The 21,807-nt window shown below is 38.7% G+C and overlaps 1 protein-coding gene across 1 annotated transcript in view; it reads left to right on the top strand.

The window, feature by feature from the left end:
* The first annotated feature begins 2,394 nt into the window (after positions 1–2,394).
* ACVR1 (activin A receptor type 1) overlaps positions 2,395–21,807 on the top strand; it is a 78,182-nt gene continuing 58,769 nt past the window's right edge. Inside the window, exons 1-2 of the mRNA XM_007941820.2 lie at positions 2,395–2,446; positions 10,964–11,038. Coding sequence (XP_007940011.1) covers positions 10,972–11,038 — 67 coding nt within the window. The 5' untranslated portion in view covers positions 2,395–2,446; positions 10,964–10,971. The remainder of the gene's footprint in view (positions 2,447–10,963; positions 11,039–21,807) is intronic.

Raw genomic sequence — 21,807 nt, 5'->3', positions numbered from 1 at the left:
AGCACTCAGGGACACAGTGATGGAATACTAACACCAAAAAAAACCCAAACTCACTGCCGCTGTCCAGTCGATTTGACTCATAGCCACCCTCCTTGGGTTTCCGAGACGGTATCTCTACGGAAGTAGATCGCCCAGTCTTCCTTCTGAGGAGTGACTGTTTGAACCACCAGCCTTCTGGTTAGTAGTCGAATGACTTAGGCACTACGCCACTAGGCATCCATTTTTTAAAAAAAGCATTAATATGGAAGAAATTTGAAAAAATATCTTGATTAAAAAAAATAAAATGCAAAACAATATATATTAAGTTACCATTTGTGTTGATCAATGGCACTACCCTGGGACTTTTAAATAGATATCAGAACCAAACCAAACCCATTGCTGTCGAATTGATTCTGACTTATAGTTCTTCCTGTAAAGACTAGGTTCTGGATTCAACATTCCGTAAATTCATTAGCCAAGTATTTTGTTTAAGTGTCCTGAAGGGATAACATCTGATGCAGGAGGTGTTACAATTTCCTTTTTCTCCAATGTACTAATTGTTAATTGTAACCTCTGGTTGAGGCTGTGGCTTCTGTCAGCCAGATCTGTTTTTCTTTTGACACTTAGTTGGGTTCTTTCCTAAGGTTATTAATAGACATGGAAGCATGGCTTTCCAAATAGCGTCAATAACTGTTAAAGACTTCAATGGGGGAAGGGGGATAATATGTCAATTTCTGACTTGTGGGAGATGTATTTTCAAGCTACAGAAGCTGTCTCAGAGGTCACTGGGGATGATAGCTCTGGGCATATCAGCTGGTGTCTGCAACTGGAGATCCAAGCAGTTCTTTCCAAATGGGATATTGTCCATCAGGGAGTTGTCTGGTATACCTACAGTCTGCCAGCCGTCTTTTTGTTTGGCTGCTTCTCTTGGATGATACCCATGAAAACTGGAATCCGAGTTCCAAATGATATCTTTTAATTTACCTCAGACACCTGGTTGGTTCTGTATTAATTTGAGGACATAGCCATTCCCTTCCCTCAGATGATTCCTTGCTAAGCTGTATAAAATTCCTAAAACCTCTCCTTCCCACCCAATCCAAAGTCACCTCAATCCAAAGTGTAGCATAGGCTAAGCAATGAAAATTAATGTGTTTTAGTTTATATTAAGTTCCTAGTATGTGCCAGACATAGGAATGTAGCCATGAGCCAGACCAAGTTCTTATTTTCATGTTGCTTACATTTTGGTGGTTGAAGGAGGAGTGAGAGAGGGAGAAAGAGATAACAAAATAAATAAACTAATGAATAAACATTGCATGCAAGGCTATATACTATGAAGAAGATATATAGCAGGTTAATATAATTCAATACAAAGTGAGGGTGGGAAGGGCTGAGACAGACTGGGCTTGGAAGTGGATGGGTAGAGTGTGTATTAGAAGGGAGGCTCTGCCAGGGTCAGTATATAAAGGATGATTTTTGTCATTGTCCCAGAAATGTTCTAGTGTTTCCTGTTAAAAGAAAAAGAAAAATATTCCTCCCTGGCCCTAACATTTCTTTCCATCTTATCTATCCCCCCTCCCCCCACACACACTTCAGATTACTGTAGGCTAATCAGTCACATTAGCCTTAGCATTGAGACAGTGTGTCAGACAGTAGATGCCAGAAATATCCTTTGTTTAATAATAAAAGGGATAGAAAGATCTGCACTGCTAAGGTAAGGGAGGGTGAAAGTTCAGGTCAGGCATAGTTAGAAATGACACAGAGGGTAGAGTTACCATCTAACAGAAGACTTCCCGAGGAAGTGGGGTTTTCAAATGAATTTCAGAGTTATGAATCTAAAAAGGATATTGTGGGGGGCAATAACAGAGTCCTTCCTACCAGCAGGTATGAAAATAATTGTAGCCACACTTTGTAAACAGGAGGGAGGAGAGTGATCCCTGAGCTGCACAGGAGAAGGATAAATAAAACAGCTGGGAGATGATGGGGACCTATCAGTTGGAACAAAGCAGGAAGATGATGATCATTTCATACAGAGGGAATAAACTGGAAAGTGAAGGACATTGTCCATGTTGCCAAGCCTGATGAAAGAAAACCTAATTTTGAGGTAGCACTAAGGCATGTAGTGTGTGATCACGGCATTTGGAAGTCTCAGAAGCTTAGCTTATTTTTATAAGCAATACATTTTGTAAAGAGGGGTATAACAATATCAAGTTCCTTTTGTACACAGTTTAAAATGAATTTAATGGGGATTCTTTAGTTCTTACATAGTAACATAAATAAAACCTTTCTCATTTTCAGTCACTCAAACCTCATCTTTTTTCCCTCTATTTTTTAATTTTTATTGTGATTTGGGTGAAAGTTTACAGAGCAAATTCATTTTCCATACAGCAGCTTTTTTCCCTCTTTTTACAAATTATATTGTTTTTCCCCTTCCTTTACAAACCAAATCTCGGGTCCATCTGTCAGAACTGGAATGTTTATAGTGCAGTTCTTTCAGTCACAACTCTTCCTTTCCGGAAATAATCTGTAAATGTTTTCCTCTAACTAGAGGATGAACTAATCCTGGATTTCAGTTCAATAGGACTTGTCCAAGAAGCTATTTGTATTAATCTATCACAGAAGATCAAATTGTTTGCTAATACCCTGAAAGTCACACCCCACCAAAAAACCTCTGGCTGCTCTGAAGTTTCAAGACCGAGTTCTTGGCAACTTGCACATGGCCAGTTCAGACAGAGTATGGTGTTAAAAACATTTAACAGGCCATGTGTGAAATGGAGAAAAGACCCTAATTTATATGGTGAAGTCCTGGTGGTGCTGTCTTTCTTTTGGAGATTTTTCTTTTTTTCATTTCTGTTATACTGAAGAATCACTAGGGGTGAGGGAAGAGGCGCTTGTGAAGTGCCTTATGTTTCAGTACAGTGGTGTTTTGCCCATTTTATTCTGAAGCTCACAAAATAATAGTTTATAGTGGGAGTATATACAATATTGGAAATACGTCCAATACCGTTCTGTGAACTTCAGAATAAAATTGGCAAAGAAACCGTTTTATTTTTTATTTTACTGTGATTAGGGTGAAAGTTTGCAGAGCAAATTCTCTTTCCATACAGCAGCTCACATACACTTTGTCTCATGAGGATTGAAATTTCCCACAGTGTAACAGTTCCCCTCCCACTTTCCCACTTCCTCCCACAGTTACTTCTTCCCTATGTCCTTCCCTCACATGCACTCCTGCCCCCTGAGCTGTCCCCCTTTGCATACACAGCCCTTCTATTCCCCCATGATCTCTCCAAGGATTGTATCTACCTAATGTAAATGTTTAGCTCATATGCATGTCTTTCGTTTGGCTGGAAGTCACAGGAATGGGTTCAATTCTGGACCTGAAGGGCAGCTAGAGGACATTGTCTCAGTGGTTTCATCAGGTTCTTATCAGACAAGTAAACCTGCCCACCCTCCTTTTTAAATGATTTTGAGTTTTGTTCCACATTGTTCTCCCACTCTATCCAGGATCTCCTACATAGATCCCCTTCTGAGTGGTTGACATTGGTAGTTGGGTGTCATCTAGGTGTTCTGGTCTCATAGTTATATAGGCTGAGGATATCATGGTGTAGTAGTCATTTGGACTAATGTTAAAGAAACCATTTTATTGGAATATAAGGTACTTCATAGGTTCCTCTCCCTATAGAGTCCCTGTTGTCGTTGTTATGTGCTCTCAAGGTAGATCTGACTCATAGCAACCTCTCTTTGGGTTTCTAAGGCATTATCACTACGGAAGTAGATTGCCCACCCTTCCTTCTGAGGAGTGTCTGGTGAGTTTGAACCGCCAGCCTTCTGGTTAGCAGTCAAGTGCCTTAGTCACTACACTACCAGAGCTCCTAGGTGGTGTAAATGGTTAACATGTTCAACTGTAACCTAAAGATTGGGGGTTTAAGTTCACCTAGACATGCTTTGGAAGAAAGACCTGGTGATCTGCTACTGTTAAAACAAAAAAAAAAAAAGCCAACAGCCCTTGTGGCACAGTGGTTAAAGTGCTCAGCTGCCTACCAAAAGGTCTGCAGTTTGAACCCACCAGCTGCTCTTCAGAGAAGGAGAAAAGATGTGGCCGTCTGTTTCTGTAAAGATTACAGCCTTGGAAACCCTCTGGGGCAATCCTACTCGGTCCTTTAGGGTCACTATGAGTCAGAATCAACTCTATGGCAGTGGGCTTTAGTTTGGGTTTATTTATGGAGCCACAGTTCTGCTCTGACACACATGTGGGGCACTATGAGTCAGAATCAACTTAACAAAAATTGTGGGTTATTTTTATTTATTTATCTTTCTCTCTAAACTGCCTTAACTTTAATGGTATGATGACATCCTTTTAGCCCTTTCTTTGCAGGCTATATGGAGCTCTGGTGGGATAGTGGTTAATGGCTCTGGTAGAATAGTGGCTAAGACACTTGCCTGCTAACCAGACGGCTGGCGGTTCAAACCCACCAGCCACTCCTCGGAAGGAAGGTTGGGCAATCCTACTTCCGTAGTGATACTGCCTCGGAAACCCAAGGAGGGGTTGCTATGAGTCGGGTTTGACTCGATGGCACATAACAACAACAACAACAATGAAAAGGTTGGTGGTTCAAACCCACCAGCCACTTCAAGGGAAAAAGATGAGGCCGTCTGCTTCCATAAATATTTACAGCCTTGGAAACCTTATGGAGCAGTTCTGCTCTGTCCTATTGGGTATTGTAGGGTCAGTATGTGTCAGAATTGACTCAATGACAATGGGTTTGGTTTTGTTAGTTTTGTTGCCTATGTTACTTTTCACCCCCACAAAAGCACCAGGTAGTTTGGAGAAGCTGCCATTGGGTTATTGCTTTGCCTATTGAGGATACAAGAGACATTACTGCTCTCACACAATGGCTCATTTTTGTCACAGTTGGAAGTTGTTGTAAGTGTATCTCTCCTTAGTGTTTCATGTCTGGAATTTGCCTTGCCTGGGTCTAAACTTTGCCCAAACAATGTACCTGATTGACACTCCTGTTTTTATTTTGAGGTATAAGTTACAAGAGAAATGAAGCATAGACATCAGAGATAGAAACCATCAGATAACTTGCTTTTTTTCTTTCACATCAAGATCTTTTTTTGAAGGGGCCATCTCAAATAACCATTGGTAAAGATTGTTCTCTAAGAGGAAAATAGTTGAAGCTCAGAAGGAGTTGAAGTTTGGATAACATGTTAAGAATGATAAAATCAGATTGTTAAATTACAGTTAGTTAAAAAGAATTGAGTACGTGCTGGTTGACTAAGACCTGGATTCTAGTCACATCATCTTGAGTTTGACCTTGTGACTTTGGGCAAGTTACTTCTACTCATTTATTTTCTTATCTGTAAAATGGAATTAATATGAATACTTTTAGAGTGTTTGGGGAGAGATTGAATGAGATGTTAAGTATTGATCACTAAACACAGTGCCTTAGTAAAATATGTATCAGTTGCCCTCAAGTGGGTTCTGACTCATGATGAATCCATATGTATCAGAGTAGGACTGTGCTTCATAAGGTTTTCCAGTCACTGATTTTTCAGAAGTATATTGCCAGGCTCTTCTTCTGAAGCACCTGTGGCTGGACTTGAACCTTCAGTCTCTCTGTTAACAGAGTACATTAAATGTTTACACTACCAGGGGACTCCCCTTAGTACATGCCACTACTGTTAGGGTGATAGTGATGTAATCTTAACAGATGACTGAGAGAAAGCGTAGTTACTGAAATTTTTTTTTGCTTTTTGCCTCTGCCTGTTATATCAAAGAGAATATATAAAATGAAAGTCATAGCACAAATCACATGAAGAGCTATAAAGAAGAACATTATAGAATGGTAGTGATGGCATCCCTTATTGATGGTAAGCAAGCATAGGTTAGAGTGTTACTTTAAATGGGTGATGGGAAAATCATTCAGAATTGGGATACGTGATTGTATGACCTGTCTTTTAAGATGTTAAAATGGAATCTAAGAGAGTATTTATAAGGTACCTATCAACTGAACAGGTACTCAGTAAATTATGTCTTGAGAGGGTAGATAAACCAAGTGAGTTTAGTCCACCAGGCAAGACACATTAACTTTATGTAGAATTTTGCAATAGGAAAGAATCTTAGGGTTCATCTTAGAGCTCTCCCATATCCTTCAACTTATGGATAACAAATTGTGTGCTATTCATAAGTTTAGATATTAGAAATATCCTTTTCAGGCAGTAGTGTAGATTATCAACTAGGTTGTTTAATATGGGTTCCAAAAGTTGAACTGTATTATTATTATTATTATTAAGTGTATTATAAATATATTATTAGAATAATATATTTAAGAATATAATCAAGAATATTATTAGTAGTAGTAGTATTCTTGATTGTTCTGTGACCAATATAAAAATGTTTTGTGATTTGTTTTGTTTTGATAATGTATTTATCACAATGTATCTGTGGCTCTATCAAGCTGTAAACTTGTGATGAGCAAAGTAAGTGCCAAACTTGGTCTCAGGCCCACACATGTTAGAAACTGAGCTAAATGCTAGCACCTTAACTTGGTATCAGTCGGATCTATAAATGGAGTTTGTAAAGACCATGGGATTTGGAAAGTGATTCTGTTCTGTCTTGGTTATATGTCTGTTTTTAGTAGAGTATCATGGGAATGGTCTGTCTCTCAAGATGGTAGGCTTGTGACGTTGTAAGAGATGGTGCTGATTTAAAGAGGGTACCTTAGTTGAGGTGTTGGGGAGGTCCCTAACCATCTTCTGAGTAGCTATTTTCCTTGTCTCTGATATATTGGGATCAGTGACCAGGGGTGGAGGTGCTTACCCTAAAATAGAACGGTGGTTGTTGTTATGTGCTGTCGAGTTGGACCCAACTCATAGTGACCCCTCCTTGGGTTTCCGAGGCAGTATCACTATGGAAGTAGATTGCCCCATCTTCCTTCCGAGGAGTGGCTGGTAGATTAGAACCGCCAGCCTTCTGGTTAGCAGTCAAGTGCCTTAGGCACTACGCTACCAGAGCTCCCAAACAGAACGGAGGTGTGTATATTACTGGTGGAAACAATTAAGATCAAGGGAGTGAAAGACACAGGAAGGAGCATGAGCGTTTAAGGCAACAAAGGTGAATACTGTTACATACACAATTCTGCAATAAAAGTAATAACAATAAGCCATGAATGAATACATAGATGGACACCCAAGCTGAACATGAGGGGAATGTTAATAGGACTACACCCACAAATATATATATATGTATTTATATGTGCTGCAAATATATCCATGAATATAGTAGAGCACATAGGGAACAAAGTTTTGAAAACTTTGTGATAACCAAACACCTTAAGGACTGAGTCATTGGGTTTGGGGGCTCAGGATCGTAGTGTCGGGATACTAAGGCCAATTGTCATAACATAGTCTACAAAGAAAATGTTCTACATCTTATGTGGGTGAGTAGCGACTGGGGAGTTGAAAGCTTGTGCGCAGCCATCTAAGGTTCAACTATTTGTCTCTTCCTGTTCGGAGCAAAGAAGAGTGAAGATAATGAAAGACACAAAGAAACAATCCAAAGGACTAATGGATCATGTGAACCCCAGCCTCCATGACCCTGAGACAAGAAGAACTAAATGGTGCTCAGCTACCACTACTGATAGCTCTGAAAGAGATCACAATAGGACGTCCCAGACAGAGTGGGAAAAAAATACGGAACAAAACTCAAAATGATTAAAAAAAAAAAAAAAAAAAAGGCGAGACTTACTGGTTTGATGAAGACTGGTGGAACCCCAGAGACTATGGCCCTTCAAGCTGGGCACTTCCCTGTGGCTCAAAATATAGATAAGCCTGTAAGGTGAACAATAATACTGGGAAGGTGTGCACTCATTAGAACAGTTAACCATACAAGATTAAAAACGCAGCGTTTAGCCAGTGGTATAAAGCTAAGTATGAGTCGGGTTTGACTCGACGGCACACAACAACAACATAAAGCTAAGAAGGCTGGAAGGGATAGGAAAGAACAAAGAGAAATGGTAAACACAGGGAAGAAGTGGAAGAGTGCTGCTACGTTGTGGGGATTGAAATTAATGTCAGAAAACAGAATGTATGAATTGTTAAATTGGAAAACCAATTTGCTCTGTGAACTTTCACCCAATTACAAACAAACAAACAAACAAGAAAAGTACAGCCAAAACAAAAAACACAATTTGTGTTCTGTACTCTCAGATATTATTCTGTGATCCTCAGTAGTCTGTGATTTCTCAGGTAGGGACTCTGACATTAGGACTGTCATAAGGATTTAGGTGAACCTAAATGAGATGAGCATATAAGTGAATACCTTCTTATCACAAGTTTATATCCCATTTAAAACATATTTAGTTGTGTACTTAAAATATTTCTACATTAAAAAAGAAAAAACACCCAGTGCCTTTTTCTTTTACTGTTAGACTTGTTGACTTCATTGATGTCAAAGAAAGAAGTTAATGAGATTTCTAAAACTAGAACAGTAGCGTTTTTGTCAGGTGGATAACTACTCATTTTCAATGATCTGTTATCATCTACTTATCTGGTATAGCAGAAGGACTGATCTGTTAAGAAGTAAGGCAGTGGTTCTCAGAAGGTGGTGTAAGGAGTCCTGGGGTTCCAAGACTTTTTAGGGATTCTGTGAGGTCCTCCTTTATGTGAACTAGATTTTCTACACATACTTCAACCAATACAACCTGTTGTAACACACTGAATGTAGCATCATAGATGATAATCCAGCTGTCTACTAAGTCAGATATAGTAGAGATTTGTAAAAATGCAAAACGGCACTATTGTTAATACTTTCTTTGGGTTTGTTTCAGAAAACAATGTGGTTTTAGAAAATTTATAAAAAAATAAGGTGGTAGTAGATATATTATTTTTGAAGAAATAAATATTTTAAAATATTTAAAATGTTTTTATTGTTAATACATTTAGATACAGCCCATATAGGAAGGCTTCATAAGGTCCTAGAGATTTTTAAGAGTGTTGAGAGCTCTTGAGAACAAAAAATATGAAAACCACCAGAGTAAGGTACCCTTGAAGTATTGAATTACTGCCATTCCTATCCTTTACCAACCCTTCTTTCTTGCCAACACACATCTGAAAACTCCTTAGCCAAAAAGTACTCGAGAACATGGGGGTTGAAAGTTTACCGTTCAAAACAGTATTTTCATTTTAATATGTCTTAAAATTAGAAATAGATCCTTGAGGCTTCAAATTGGGACATTAGAATACTGATTAAAAAAAATAATAATTAAAGCATGTTTGAGAAATTTATTCCTGAACACTGTCTTTCTGCATTCTCTTTCCTTTTGGGTGCACCATTTAAAAATAGTTGAATTAACTGGTCATCGGAGACATTCCAGACATTGAACAAAATGGCAGCCAGTAAGTGATGGTGATGTTTCCCAATGAATTTTGGCAGATTATGAGCTGTCTAAAAACAGTAGATTAGCCTGGGGAGTGAATTTATAACTCTTTTTCTGTGTTCTATTTATGACCATAAATTAGTGTTTTAATTTTACTTGGCAGAGAGAGGAAAATAACCATCTATTAAAAGGTATTTTGGGGCAAGGGCTTTTGTTGGCTTGTGACATGGAAAAAAAGCCAGTGATTATTGCTTAGATTTAAAAAAAAAAAAAAAAAAGAAAAATAATGAAAGGATTCTTGATTTGAAGCTTGATTTCTCAACTTTTATTGTTACCTGAAATAAACAATACAGATTGAAGTTACAGTGATGATAAAGGGCTTAATTTGGCCATCCCTTAACATTGAGTGTATATGTGTATCTGTGTGGTTTTAATTCTTTAGAATTTAAACTAAAATTGAACTGATTAGGCAGGGAAACTTCAATTCAACAATTACTCAATGTGCACTTACTTGGCTTTGGTAGTGATACACAAGATAGACTAACTCCAGCTATCATGGAGCATATTTACAGTCTAGTAAGGGAGACATGTTTTTTAAAAAACCTATAAAACATTTGCTCTTTCAACATTAATTCTATTCATCATGTTATGCAACGTCACCACTATCTATTTCCTAATTTTTCCATCACCTGTAACATACACTCTGTGCCCCCTAGAAGTTTTGCTTTTTTGGGGGGGAAGGAAGGCTGTTTGATGATGTAGGTAGCTCTACCACTAATTATATTAAAGGAGAGTAAGATGCAGGCACAGTAAAGCAGTTTGAATTAATCTATCACTTAATCGTTAACATCATATTAGAACAGTCTGTTCACTCTGGTCAGTGTTTTTAATTTAGTGACAATTTTATGTTCCATAAGGTAGGATAAAATTCAAACTAAAATCCTGTGGGAATTCCTAGCCTTATACCTCAGATTGTTTTCATTTCCTGTTTTTGGTGAGGGAGTACTCAAATAAGTAGCCTTAGAGTAGCCATCAAACCAAAATCAAACTCACTGCCATTGGTTAATTTTGATTCATAGCTTCCCCTATTGGGTTTCCAAGGCTGTAAATCTTTACAGAAGCATACTGTCCCTTCCTTCTGTGGAATGGCTGGTAAGTTCGAACCATTGACCTTTTGGTTTGCAGCCAAATACCTTAACCACTACACCACCAGAGCTCCTTAGAGTAGCCACCAGTAGGAGGTAAATCTGATTAAAAATTAACATGACTTTGCATAGATCCAGGAGCTCTGGTGGTAAGTAGTGCCTAAGGCACTTGACTCCTAGCCAGAAGGCTGGCGGTTCAAAAGGAAGGTTGGGCAGTCTGCCTCGGAAACCCAAGGAGGTTGCGCTATGAGTCGACAGCCCATAACAACAACAACATTGCTTAGATCCATGTGAAGAATATATGTTCAAATGTACTAAGGTATAAGGCAATAATCATGTATGTGAACAAGGTTTGTAACAGGGCCTTGAGTAGTGGTTTGAAGATGCTACATATGCTTATTAATTTGTCATCCTGCAGTTAAAATGTTTTGTTTTACTTAGATTTCTTCTTTTTCCTTGACAGTTGTACAATGGTAGATGGAGTGATGATTCTTCCTGTGCTAATGATGATTGCTTTCCCTTCCCCTAGTATGGAAGGTAAGTGACTCACAGCTATTTACATTAGGATAAGTACACTGGGTTTCTGTAAGCCAGGTCTATCAGACTCAACACCCCCGCTTTATAATTTAACATTTGGTAATGCCCCTTGAAGGATCCCTGGTGGCACAGTGGTTAAGCTCTTGGCTGCTACCTGGAAGGTTGGCAGTTCAAACCCACTAGCTACCCCATGGAGAACAACGTGGCAATCTGCTTCCATAAAGATTACAGCCTTGGAAACCCTATGGGAACACTTCTACTGTGCCTTATAGGGTCATTAGGAGTCAGAATCAACTAGACGGAAAGAGGTTTGGTTTTGTTGGTATGTTGCCCTTTGACATGATCAGAGTTGACTCGATGGCAACTAAAAACAGTGCCCCTTGACTATTTTGAAGTGAAATTCTTATGTACTGTATCTTTTCTACATACACAATTGGGGAAAAAAAAATCAATATAATGCTGTATCTGAAATAAATACAAAGGGAACCTTCAGTAACTAATAATAAAACTGTGTCTATTGAAATGTAAGACATTATAAGGTAGTTGGGCATGATACACTAGAAGACATAATGAAATAGTAAATATTTGCACCTATACATTTCACTTCCATGAATAAAACATCTTGGAAAGCAGATTGGTATTATGTGTTGTACTGGTAACTGAGCTATCACAAGTGGTCTTGTTTTTACCAATACGATTTTCTGAATTGGTGAATAAATTTTGATAAAATCCCAATTAAATAGAGAATTCTTGTTCCTAAGTTTCACAGTAGTTATATTTTTGGAAAATTCAGTGTCCATTAATACAGTGAAAGGCACACTTTGTGTTTATTTGTGTAACAGCTAGGTACCAGGTTCACTTAGTTATACCAAGATTTTTCATGTAAATGAAGGCTCAGTGGGACTTTGAAAATTTGTGAGGGCTATGGGCTAATTTTAGCTGTGTGGTACCACCCAGGCCTTTCAGGATCTTTAGCATCTTTGCTTTCTCTCTCTTACACATAATTTTCGCAAAAAGCTATTTAGGGATGGCACTGCCCTTACTGAGAACCACAGGAGATAAGAAGAGAGAAAGAAAATAAAAATTACCCATAATTTCCTGTTCTTGCATGTAATTGTTGTTGGTATGTTGGTATATACACACATCTACCAATATATGTAAACACAACTGTCTTATGTCTCATTGAGCAGTGCTCACTTTATTTTACAATCATCTTCTTTGAAGAGGAGTGCTTAGGGTATGAATGTCCTCTGTTATAGGCTCTTTGGAGTATGGTATTTGGCCTTATATAATTGATGAATTGTTAGGAAGACCTTTAATTTGACAAGTTGGTATGGCCAACACTGAAAATATCAGTGCTAAATATACTAGAAATCCATTCTGGTTATATGTTTTTGTTTTTTGTTTTGTTTGCCATCAAGTCAGACCCGACTCATAGCGACCCCTCCTTGGGTTTCTGAGGCGGTATCACTACGGAAGTAGATTGCCTAACCTTCCTTCCGAGGAGTGGCTGGTGACTTTGAACTACCAGCCTTCTGGTTAGCAGTCAAGTGCCTTAGGCACTATGTTACTAGAGCTCCCACTGGGTATATAGTTGGTTTATAATATTTGATCTGTCTACCTTCTTTCCATATTCATTGACATACATTACAAATCTGCTCAATCTAGTACAATTAAACACTTGATATGTTGCTAATATGAGTTGAGATACTCTGTAAGTGTAAAATACACACTGGATTTCAGAGATGTATTACATCTCCCCTCTTCCCCTGACCAGAAAGTAAACTTTACCTGTTGTTTTTGCTACTACAAAAAATTTAGAGTTAATATAATGTGGCTCACATTATGTTTCTGTTGGACAGCACTGTTATAGACCAACTTAAGTATTGAGAATCTAAATTCTACTCCAATGTATATTGTTAAAAACATTCTGATACTATAGCAGTCATGTTATTTAATGGCAAGAATGCATAGATATGGATCCTGAGTGACAATTTTAAAGGAATTGGGTATGTTTTAACTAGAAGAAAGGTTAAATCCTAGCTTCCGGAAATTAATAAGAAGAAATAGGCTTTATATCAAAGCTGGAAAGATTTGACAAGTTAACAGTGGTACTCAACTTAGGGTGATTTTACCCTCTAGGGGACATTTGGCAGTAGCTAGAGACATTTGTGAGAGCTCTGGTAACTTAGTGCCTAAAGCACTTGACTACTAACCAGAAGGCTGGTGGTTCAAACCCACCAGCTACTCCTCGGAAGGAAGGTTGGAAGTGATTCTGCCTCGGAAACCCAAGGAGGGGTCGCTACGAGTCAGGAGCAACTCGAGGGACACGACTCGTAACTCAACTAACAACAACAACAACAGAGACATTTGTAATGGGCTGTTTTCTAGGACCCCCCCCCCCGTTTTTAATTGTTAAAACAATAGAGTCATTGTAAAAAATCTAAGGAATGTTGAAGAATACAGGGTAAAAAGTTCCTTTTCCAAATGGCATACCCTGCCCTAGGTACAATATTAAGCAATTCCTATGGGATCCACTTGATAATGTGGGTGGATCTGTGGTTTAGATAAGCTAGAACAAAAAAATAGAGAGAGAAAAAAGGAGAGGTGGGAAAAGGGGAGGAAAGGGCATTTATGGAACAATGTTAAAAACCATGACGTTAGTTGTTTTTCCTGCTTTAAGCTCTTAAGCCACCCATAGAATCCAGCAAATGACCTTTTAATGCCACAGGGAAGATATGTAATGAAATGAGTTGGTCTGGGCAGAAGTGGAAACAGATTAGACCCGCTCTTTGGCCACTAAGATTTTGATATCACATATACTACTGTCAGCACTAGGATGTTTATAAGTATAGAAAAGAGCACACCATCCAGTAGTTATAATAGCTGATTTTCTAGGGTCTGCATTGCTTGGTCAGTGGTGCTTAAGATGGCCTTGGCAGTGAAAAAAAGTCTAGGGAACAATAAATATCCAGTAGGTAAATTCAACAAGCAAATAAAAAACCAACAACTAATTTTTTTTAAAAAAAATTCTATGAAAAATATCTGTTTAGTACAAAATGTTGGACTTTTAAAGCCTTTTAAAACAGAATATTCAGTGAGTGCTACAACCTAGAGTGCTCTAGTCATGAGAGCGGCTGCCTTAGTCCTGTCTCTCTTCCATGACTCAAATCCCTGTTAATTGTCAATAGCATATTCTATGAAAAGACTCTTTGTTCTTGTATATTTACTAGGAACTTAAAATAAAACAAAATCCCAAGAACCCCTATTTGTGATACTCTACTGTATTCCACGTGAGTGATAAAGCAAATGTTAAGTACAAAATACTTAACCAAAAGAGGTGAATAATAGAGCAGATAACTAAAATCTTTATAATAGCTCTATAGATGGTCTAGTGCTGAGCTTTTGACTAGCAGGTTTAAAAGAAAACAGGTCCATGATGGATGTTTACAGAGCTGCTAAGGCACTTTATTAATTGTGCTTCAGTGAAGCTAGGTGACATTTCTTGGGGCATAAAAAAGAGGGTTGAAGATTATGTAGTAAAATTGGTGGCTTTCCCTTATGATTATCCAAAATTAATCTCTCTTTCTAAAAGAATCCAGCTAACCAGTTTTCAAAAACACATAGTTCATACATGAGAACCTTCAGGAGATACTCTTTGAAAGTCTTTTATGGTGGCATAATTAGGGATTATTAAGCACGTTGCAAAGTACAAAGATTATCAGTTGCTTCTGTTAATAACTTTTGATGTAGAAATTTTGTTCTAATATATTTTAATGTACTCTTCCTAGTCCATTAAAAAAAAATGTACCCTTTATCCCTCAAATTAACCTCAAATGTCTCCTAAATACTGATTAGAAAGAGTGATGATGTTGTTGTTGTTATGTGCCCTCAAGTTGGACCTGACTCAAAGTGACCCCTCCTTGGGTTTCCGAGGCAGTATCACTATGGAAGTAGATTGCCCAACCTTCCTTCCGAAGAGTGGCTGTTGGGTTTGAACCGCCAGCCTTCTGGTTAGCAGTCAAGTGCTTTAGGCACTATGCTACCAGAGCTCCTAGAAAGAGTGATAGCCCTTCAAATAATGAGTCCAAAATAGTGATTTGGTAGAGGTTGGTAAGTATGAGTGTTAATCAGAACATTCTCAAATTATGTTCTGTGGAACCCTAAATGCTCTGGGGAAAAAAGGAGTCTTTGGGAAAATGCTGCCTGCTATACCTACCTCTTAGGAGCTCTGGTAGCATAGTGCCTAAGGCACTTGACTGCTAACCAGAAGGCTGGTGGTTCAAACCCACCAGCCACTCCTCAGAAGGAAGGTTGGGCAATCCTACTTCTGTGTGATAACTGCCTCAGAAACCCAAGGAGGGGTCACTATGAGTCAGGGCCGACTCGACGGCACACAACAACAACATAGCTACCTCTTTGGTAATTATGTTATTGTGCGTTGTTGAGTCGATTCCAACTCATAGTAATCCTGTATGAGAGTAGAACTGCTCCAAGGGTTTCCTAACCTGCCGTCTTTACAGAAGCACATTGCCAGGTCTTTTCTCCTGTGGAACAGCTGATGGGTTTGAACCATGAGCCTTTAGGTTGGCAGCTGAGTGCCTGACCATTGCACCACCAAGGTTCCTTTTGGTAATTATAGGTAATACTTATTGGGGTGTTTAATATGTGCATATTAAGGTATTTAATACGTGCATATTATACATAATATTTATTGGGGTGTTTAATATGTGCATAACTGTTTTATGTATGTTATCTTCCATAGTCCTCAAGATTACCCTAATGCTATAGTGTTTTTGGGGGATGTGATTTTAGATTGGTTAAAACTCTTGCTTAAGGTTACATAGCCAACAAAAGCGGTGATATACTTTTAGGAATGGTGTTCAGGAGCTTCAGTCATTATTAGTTCTTTTCAAAGCTTGATTTTTTTGTGTCACCTATGTTAACTTCAGGAACATTTACATCGTGTCTGATGCAACCTGGAATCCAGCTCAATCCAGTCTGCTTGAGAGGGTGAGATGAGAACTTGTAATAAATAGCAAAGATGATGATGATGCCCCTTCACTGGAGTTTGTGTTTTTACGTCTCGGCTGTCATACTAGCTTTCATTTTTCATGTTCATTATATATACAACCGTTGCTGCAGGAAGAGTTTTATTTGCTCTTCCACAAAAGGGCACTTGAGTCTTAATTAACTATATATCCTTCCCTTTCCTTCCCATTAATAAGACTAATCATACTCTAATACTGCTATTTTGCTGCTCCCTGTTTTTTGTTCAAGAACTTCCTTGTTTGCCTTTCCTTATGTCCCTGTGAGCATTTGCAGGTGAAGACCATGACACGAATACTTAAAATGGAATATCACTTCTTCAAAAATATTTCAAGGCTACAGATGACCCACATTTTATTGAATTTGCAAACCACAATTAGATTTTATTATAGCAATGAAGGGTGGACTATTTCACTGAGTTTTGTTGCAAGAGGTTTTGGCCTGTCCTAGAGAAGATTGCTAGGTCCTAAATTATTTTCTGGGTTGACTTGATTTTAGTGTTTGCAAAGACATTACCATTCAGACTTTCCAGCCCAATTACCCAATGAGAGAAGGAAGGGGATAACTTCAATAGACTTTTTGTTAGAGTCCACAAAGGTGCCCCTCTTTGCCTCTGGGAGGAAGAATAGAATAGGCCTTTCTTTGAATATTGTATTATTGAGGATTCGGGAAGTTCTTGAAGGGGTGAATGAATGTAAGAGAAATGTCTCAGTATTAAATTCATTACTTTGATTTCTCATTACTATAATATGACCCTATTGTTCAGAATAACATTTTTTTTCTGTGATGTATTATCACATAAGAGACTTTTTGGGAAAGAGATGAGGTGTACTGAACTATTTAATACTACCAGGACCTAAAATACAATATCTGGTGAAGCTACACACTTTTAAGATGTTCCTTATTTATTGTCAAATTTTCTTATGTAACAAAATGTTGGTTTATTAGTTGATACAAGGTGAGCTGTAACAAAGCTTTCTTTTAGCCTTTCTTTTCTGGGGAATGTTTGTTTCAGCTGTGGGTAGTTAAACTAGAGCCATATCCAATGATTTTTTTTAAGTGGAGAATGCAAAATGTTCATATTTATTTCTTTTATATGGAAGAGGATGGTTGTAGGGTATGGGAAAGATTCTAAAAATCAAGCAAAATTAAGTATTGAACAAAAAAGAATACTAGTCTGACACCCAAGCTTATTAAATTATTTCCTTGTGGTCAGCTGTAAATATTCAGTGCTATAGCTTCTAAATTTCCTTTTATAAAGATAGGTCTCATAATTGAGAGCATGAGTACTGTCGCCTCCTAAGGAAAATCTAATAAAGCAGGAAATTTTTGAGAATGTCATATATGCAAACTCTCACTCTTAAAAAAAGAAAACAAAACACATTTAAGAATTAATTTGCAGCTTTCAAAACACTGCTGACTGCCCTCCAGAACTTCCCTCTGCAGCCCAGCATGACCTCAGGCAAGCTTCCATAGATAATGATTATTCTTAATAGTCAAGATTACTGAGAACTAATGCTGATCCCAAGATAGTGTCAGAAGCAGCAGTGTGGGGGTTTTACATTTTTAACTGTGATCCACTGTAATCAGGGCTTCAAATAGGTTCATTCTGGGTCCAACCCCCTGTTAAGGATTTGCATTTCTACCAAGATAAAACTGAATCAGAATCTACATTTTAACAAGATCCCCAGGCATAAGAATCACCTATAGATTATAAGAATCACCTGGCCTCTTGTTAAACTGTAGATGGGCCCTCATACCACCAAGAAAGAAGAACTGGGAGCAGAGCGCATCCTTGGACCTGTGGTCCCTGTGCTGAGAACTTCCTAGATGCAGAGGAAGATTGAGGCCAAGCCACATAGAGATCTCCCAGGAACGCTGGGCCCACAGATGTTAGAAGGAGACAAGGACCTTCCTCCAGAGCCAACAGAGAGCCTTCCCCTAGAACTGAAGCCCTGAGTTAAGATCACTAGTCTCCTAAATAGGAGCTCTGGTGGTGTAGTGCCTAAGGCACTTGACTGCTAACCAGAAGGCTGGCGGTTCAAACCCACCAGCCACTCCTTGGAAGGAAGATTGGGCAATCTACTTCCATAGTGATACCGCCTCAGAAACCCAAGGAGGGGTCACTATAAGTTGGATCCAATTCCATGGCAGTGAGTTTGTTTTTTTGGTTTAGTCTCCTAAACTGTAAGGGAATAAATTTCTGTTTGTTAAAACCATCCATCCACTTGTGGTATTTCTGTTATAACAGTGCTAAATAACTAAGACCCAGTACTTATAAATGACCTGTATACATCTGAAGTGAAAATTTCATGCAACAGAAATGATTTTTACCATCTTTGTTGCATTCCAATCTGTCTCACTCTTTTTCTTTTTTAAACTCTATTGCATTTTATTTGAAAAGGAAGAAAGAAAACTTGTCTTGAACCACTTACTTGATTTCATGACCACTCATGGGTCACCCAGTTTGAAAAAGGCACCTACAATCTACTCCCAAGAGTTCACTGCCTCTCAGGTTCTTACTTCTCTCTCTGTTGAAAGCTCTGACAACTAACCTTGGGCCGTCTGATATATTCTCTAGTAAAGTCAGCTTCAAACTTCTCATTTTTTTTTTCCCTTCACAATTTCACATAGTCTGACCACCCTCTCTCTGTAAGCCTGTGATTTGACAGGAAGAGGAAAGTTTACATTTGCACCTTCTCAGGCTTGGTCATAACACTGAAACAGCTGCTGCCTCAATCTAATCAGCTGAATCTGAGCTCTGCAGAGAAGGGGGTTTCCTAGATCCCTGTTTAATGCTACATCTAATTCTTTGTTATGGGTTAGTGCAGAACACAGCCTTTCCGAGGAGATACATATTTCAGGGATGTGGAGAGGAGAAAGAATAAGCAATGTTTCTAAGGGAGGGGATGGTGAAATTCAATCTTTAAAAAAGAAAAATGCTTTGTCTGTGGCTTTTTCTTTAATTATTATTATTTAAATGATTTACAAGAAGGGAGTGGCCTCCTTTTATTCATTAATTATTATTGTTTTTACATTGTATTCGTTTTATCTGTTTTGTTCTGATACCTATACTAGAATAGCTGTGGGGTGAGGTGGGGAGGGAGGTCATTGATTCATTCAGGAGAGTTGTAAAGTAAAGAATAGATAGGAAATAAAACAAATCCATAGTCCAGTAGTCCAGTTAGAGTTTGGCTCCTTTGACCAACTTCATATTATGGAATATTTACTCCTGGACCCTGGTTTATATTCCTTGACTTGGGGATACTGTTATGTAGACTCTACTTAAGGCCATGTTTTGTGTGTGTTTTTGTCTCTGTGTGTGTGTGTGTGTGTGTGTGTATAAAGGTAGCTGGAGGCTCCCTGGGAGGTTTTCTGTACTTCTGTTGAACTGTTTACTTTGTAAAATTGAAATGGGGACTGACCCATTGATAGCCCTGTAGAGAGTTGTATAGTCATGACTTCTCTTCATCTTTGACTTCATGGCCTAGTTTGTATGCTTCACACTTTAAGTTTTGCAAAGAGGGTAGTTTTTCATAGTCACATGTTGTTTTTAAGAGTATCTTCTGAAGAGAAGGTTCATGGTCATGCATAGAAATAACCCTTTCTCAGGAGAGAGACAAAAAAGTCAAGCACCATCATTAGCCATCTTCTTTTCTTCTTTTTAAAAAGTGTATCTCTGTGTGTATATGTTCCTTAATCTGTCTGTGCCTGTTAACTGTTGTGAAATAAAGGAGACAAAATAGTCCCCAGTCTGTTAGGGTTGGCGTAAGGAGTCATGGGCAATACATGCAGAGTCTTGGGCTGAAGTGAGCCCTAGAGCGTAAGAAATGGAAATTGGTGTTATTCATTGTTTTATCCCTAGTGTCAGAGACAATACCTTGTGGGTGCTTAGAAAAAATTTGACAAATAAATCAGTAAATAATTTTGGTTATAGTACTAATTATTTTGATACCAAAAAAGAGGATAGAAGACAGAGGGACTTAACCTGGACTGAGGTGATAATAAGAGAACATGCCTTTTCAAATAATTTATTTGTGCTTGAGAATCAGTTATAAGACAATATTTCATTTTTTTATCCATCAATTAATATCTATTGGATACCATTTGACACACTGTGGTAGGCCCTGGTGATGTTAACATAAATAAAAAATGGTTCCAGTCCCCAAAGAGTCACAGTCTAGTTGGGATAAAATAAAGATTACAGCACAATACTTGATGTGTCTACAGGAAAGACTTTTATCCCACACTGGCCTAGACATTAGAGACAGAAATTCAGAGAGGCAGAGCTTTGAAGGGTGAACAGCATAAGACCAGTAAAGAAAGGAATAAGAAGAACTTGTAGGCGGGGGAAGGACTGAGCCCAGAAAATTGAGAGGGTGGAGGACATAGTCTGGGCAGTCCAGTTTAGCCAGAGCAGACATCAGAAAGGGCTTAAGAGTTGAGAGTTGAGGCCCAACAAGTATGTTTGGACCTTGTGCCTGAGGTGTTTGTCTTGTGTCCTGAAGGCAGTGGGGGAACTATGGAAAGATTAAGTAGAGGCTGGCTGTGTGTTTTGAGTGGTGTGGTAGAAGTAGATCATAGGGTGTGGCAAGATTAGAAGGAAAGGAATGACAAAACTAGTCCCTCTGCAGTATTGGGGCAGGCAGGCCTACATGCTGCATTTTGAAAGACATCCCAACCATAGCAATTTAATGATGATATGGACTAACCTTAAAGGTTGGCAGTTTGAACCTACCCAGTGGCACTGTGGAAAAATGGCCTTCTGATCGGCTTCCATAAAGTTTACAGCCAAGAAAACTCTATGAAGCAGTTTTATTCTGTAATACTTGAGGTGACCATGAGTCAAAATCGACACAGCAGCACTGGGTCTGGATTTTTGGTTTATGGACTTTAAAAAAAAAAAAAAAAAAAAATCCACAGAAATAAACACCTCATTCCATAGAGTAGAACTTTGTTACAAATAGATCACAAATAATAACAGTGTCAGTGGCAACAACAATCTAATAATAATTCCACCTCTACTTTTATTTATGAAAACAGAAGCCTGAGCCGCTGACTTTTCTAGCAACTTTTGCAAGACATTTAAATCCCTCTAGTTGGCCCTTTGTTCCTGTGTTGCCATGGAGTGTCAATAACCCCAGCTCAGAATAACCCGGGCAGTGAGATGAGAGGTACAGCTTGCTCACTGGCGTGTCGGCCGGCCAGGTTACGCTGTTTTCATTGCTCCCGTCTTGGGAGGAGCACTAGGCAGCTGGTTGCCCTGGCAGCTGTGAAAGGTGTATGTCTCTTGGCTCCCCAGACTTTGAATTGCAACCAAAACTTGCCCGCCTACTGAGCATGTGCAGCTCCCGATTGAGCTGATAGCAACTGAAAATAGCCCACTGAGCACCTGTTCCTTGTACGCCAGCCCTTGGCTGACCGACATTTAGGACAAAAACTCACTTGGTGGATAGGTGAGGTGATGTGCAGATTTTAATGGTTCTTAGCAAGATTCTGGGAACTTTGGCAGTGGTTTAAAGGGAAGGAAAAAACAATAACAGGCCCTTCCCACCAATTCCATTTGGCACTTCTCTGGTTATTGGGCGGCCACAGTGGCTGTGTATGTACAGTATGTGCCTGAATATATGGTTCTTCCTACTCAGCAAAACAGTGGTCCAGAAGGCTAAGAAGTATATATTTTCTCTTGGAGGGATAGGCTTTCCTGAAAAACTCCTGGA

Source organism: Orycteropus afer, unplaced genomic scaffold (assembly GCF_000298275.1).
Source record: "Orycteropus afer afer isolate SDZICR_OR568_19922 unplaced genomic scaffold, OryAfe1.0 scaffold00084, whole genome shotgun sequence".
NCBI lineage: Eukaryota > Metazoa > Chordata > Mammalia > Tubulidentata > Orycteropodidae > Orycteropus > Orycteropus afer.
The sequence above is the reverse complement of the archived record's forward strand: the minus strand, read 5'-3'. Positions and strand labels throughout refer to the sequence as shown.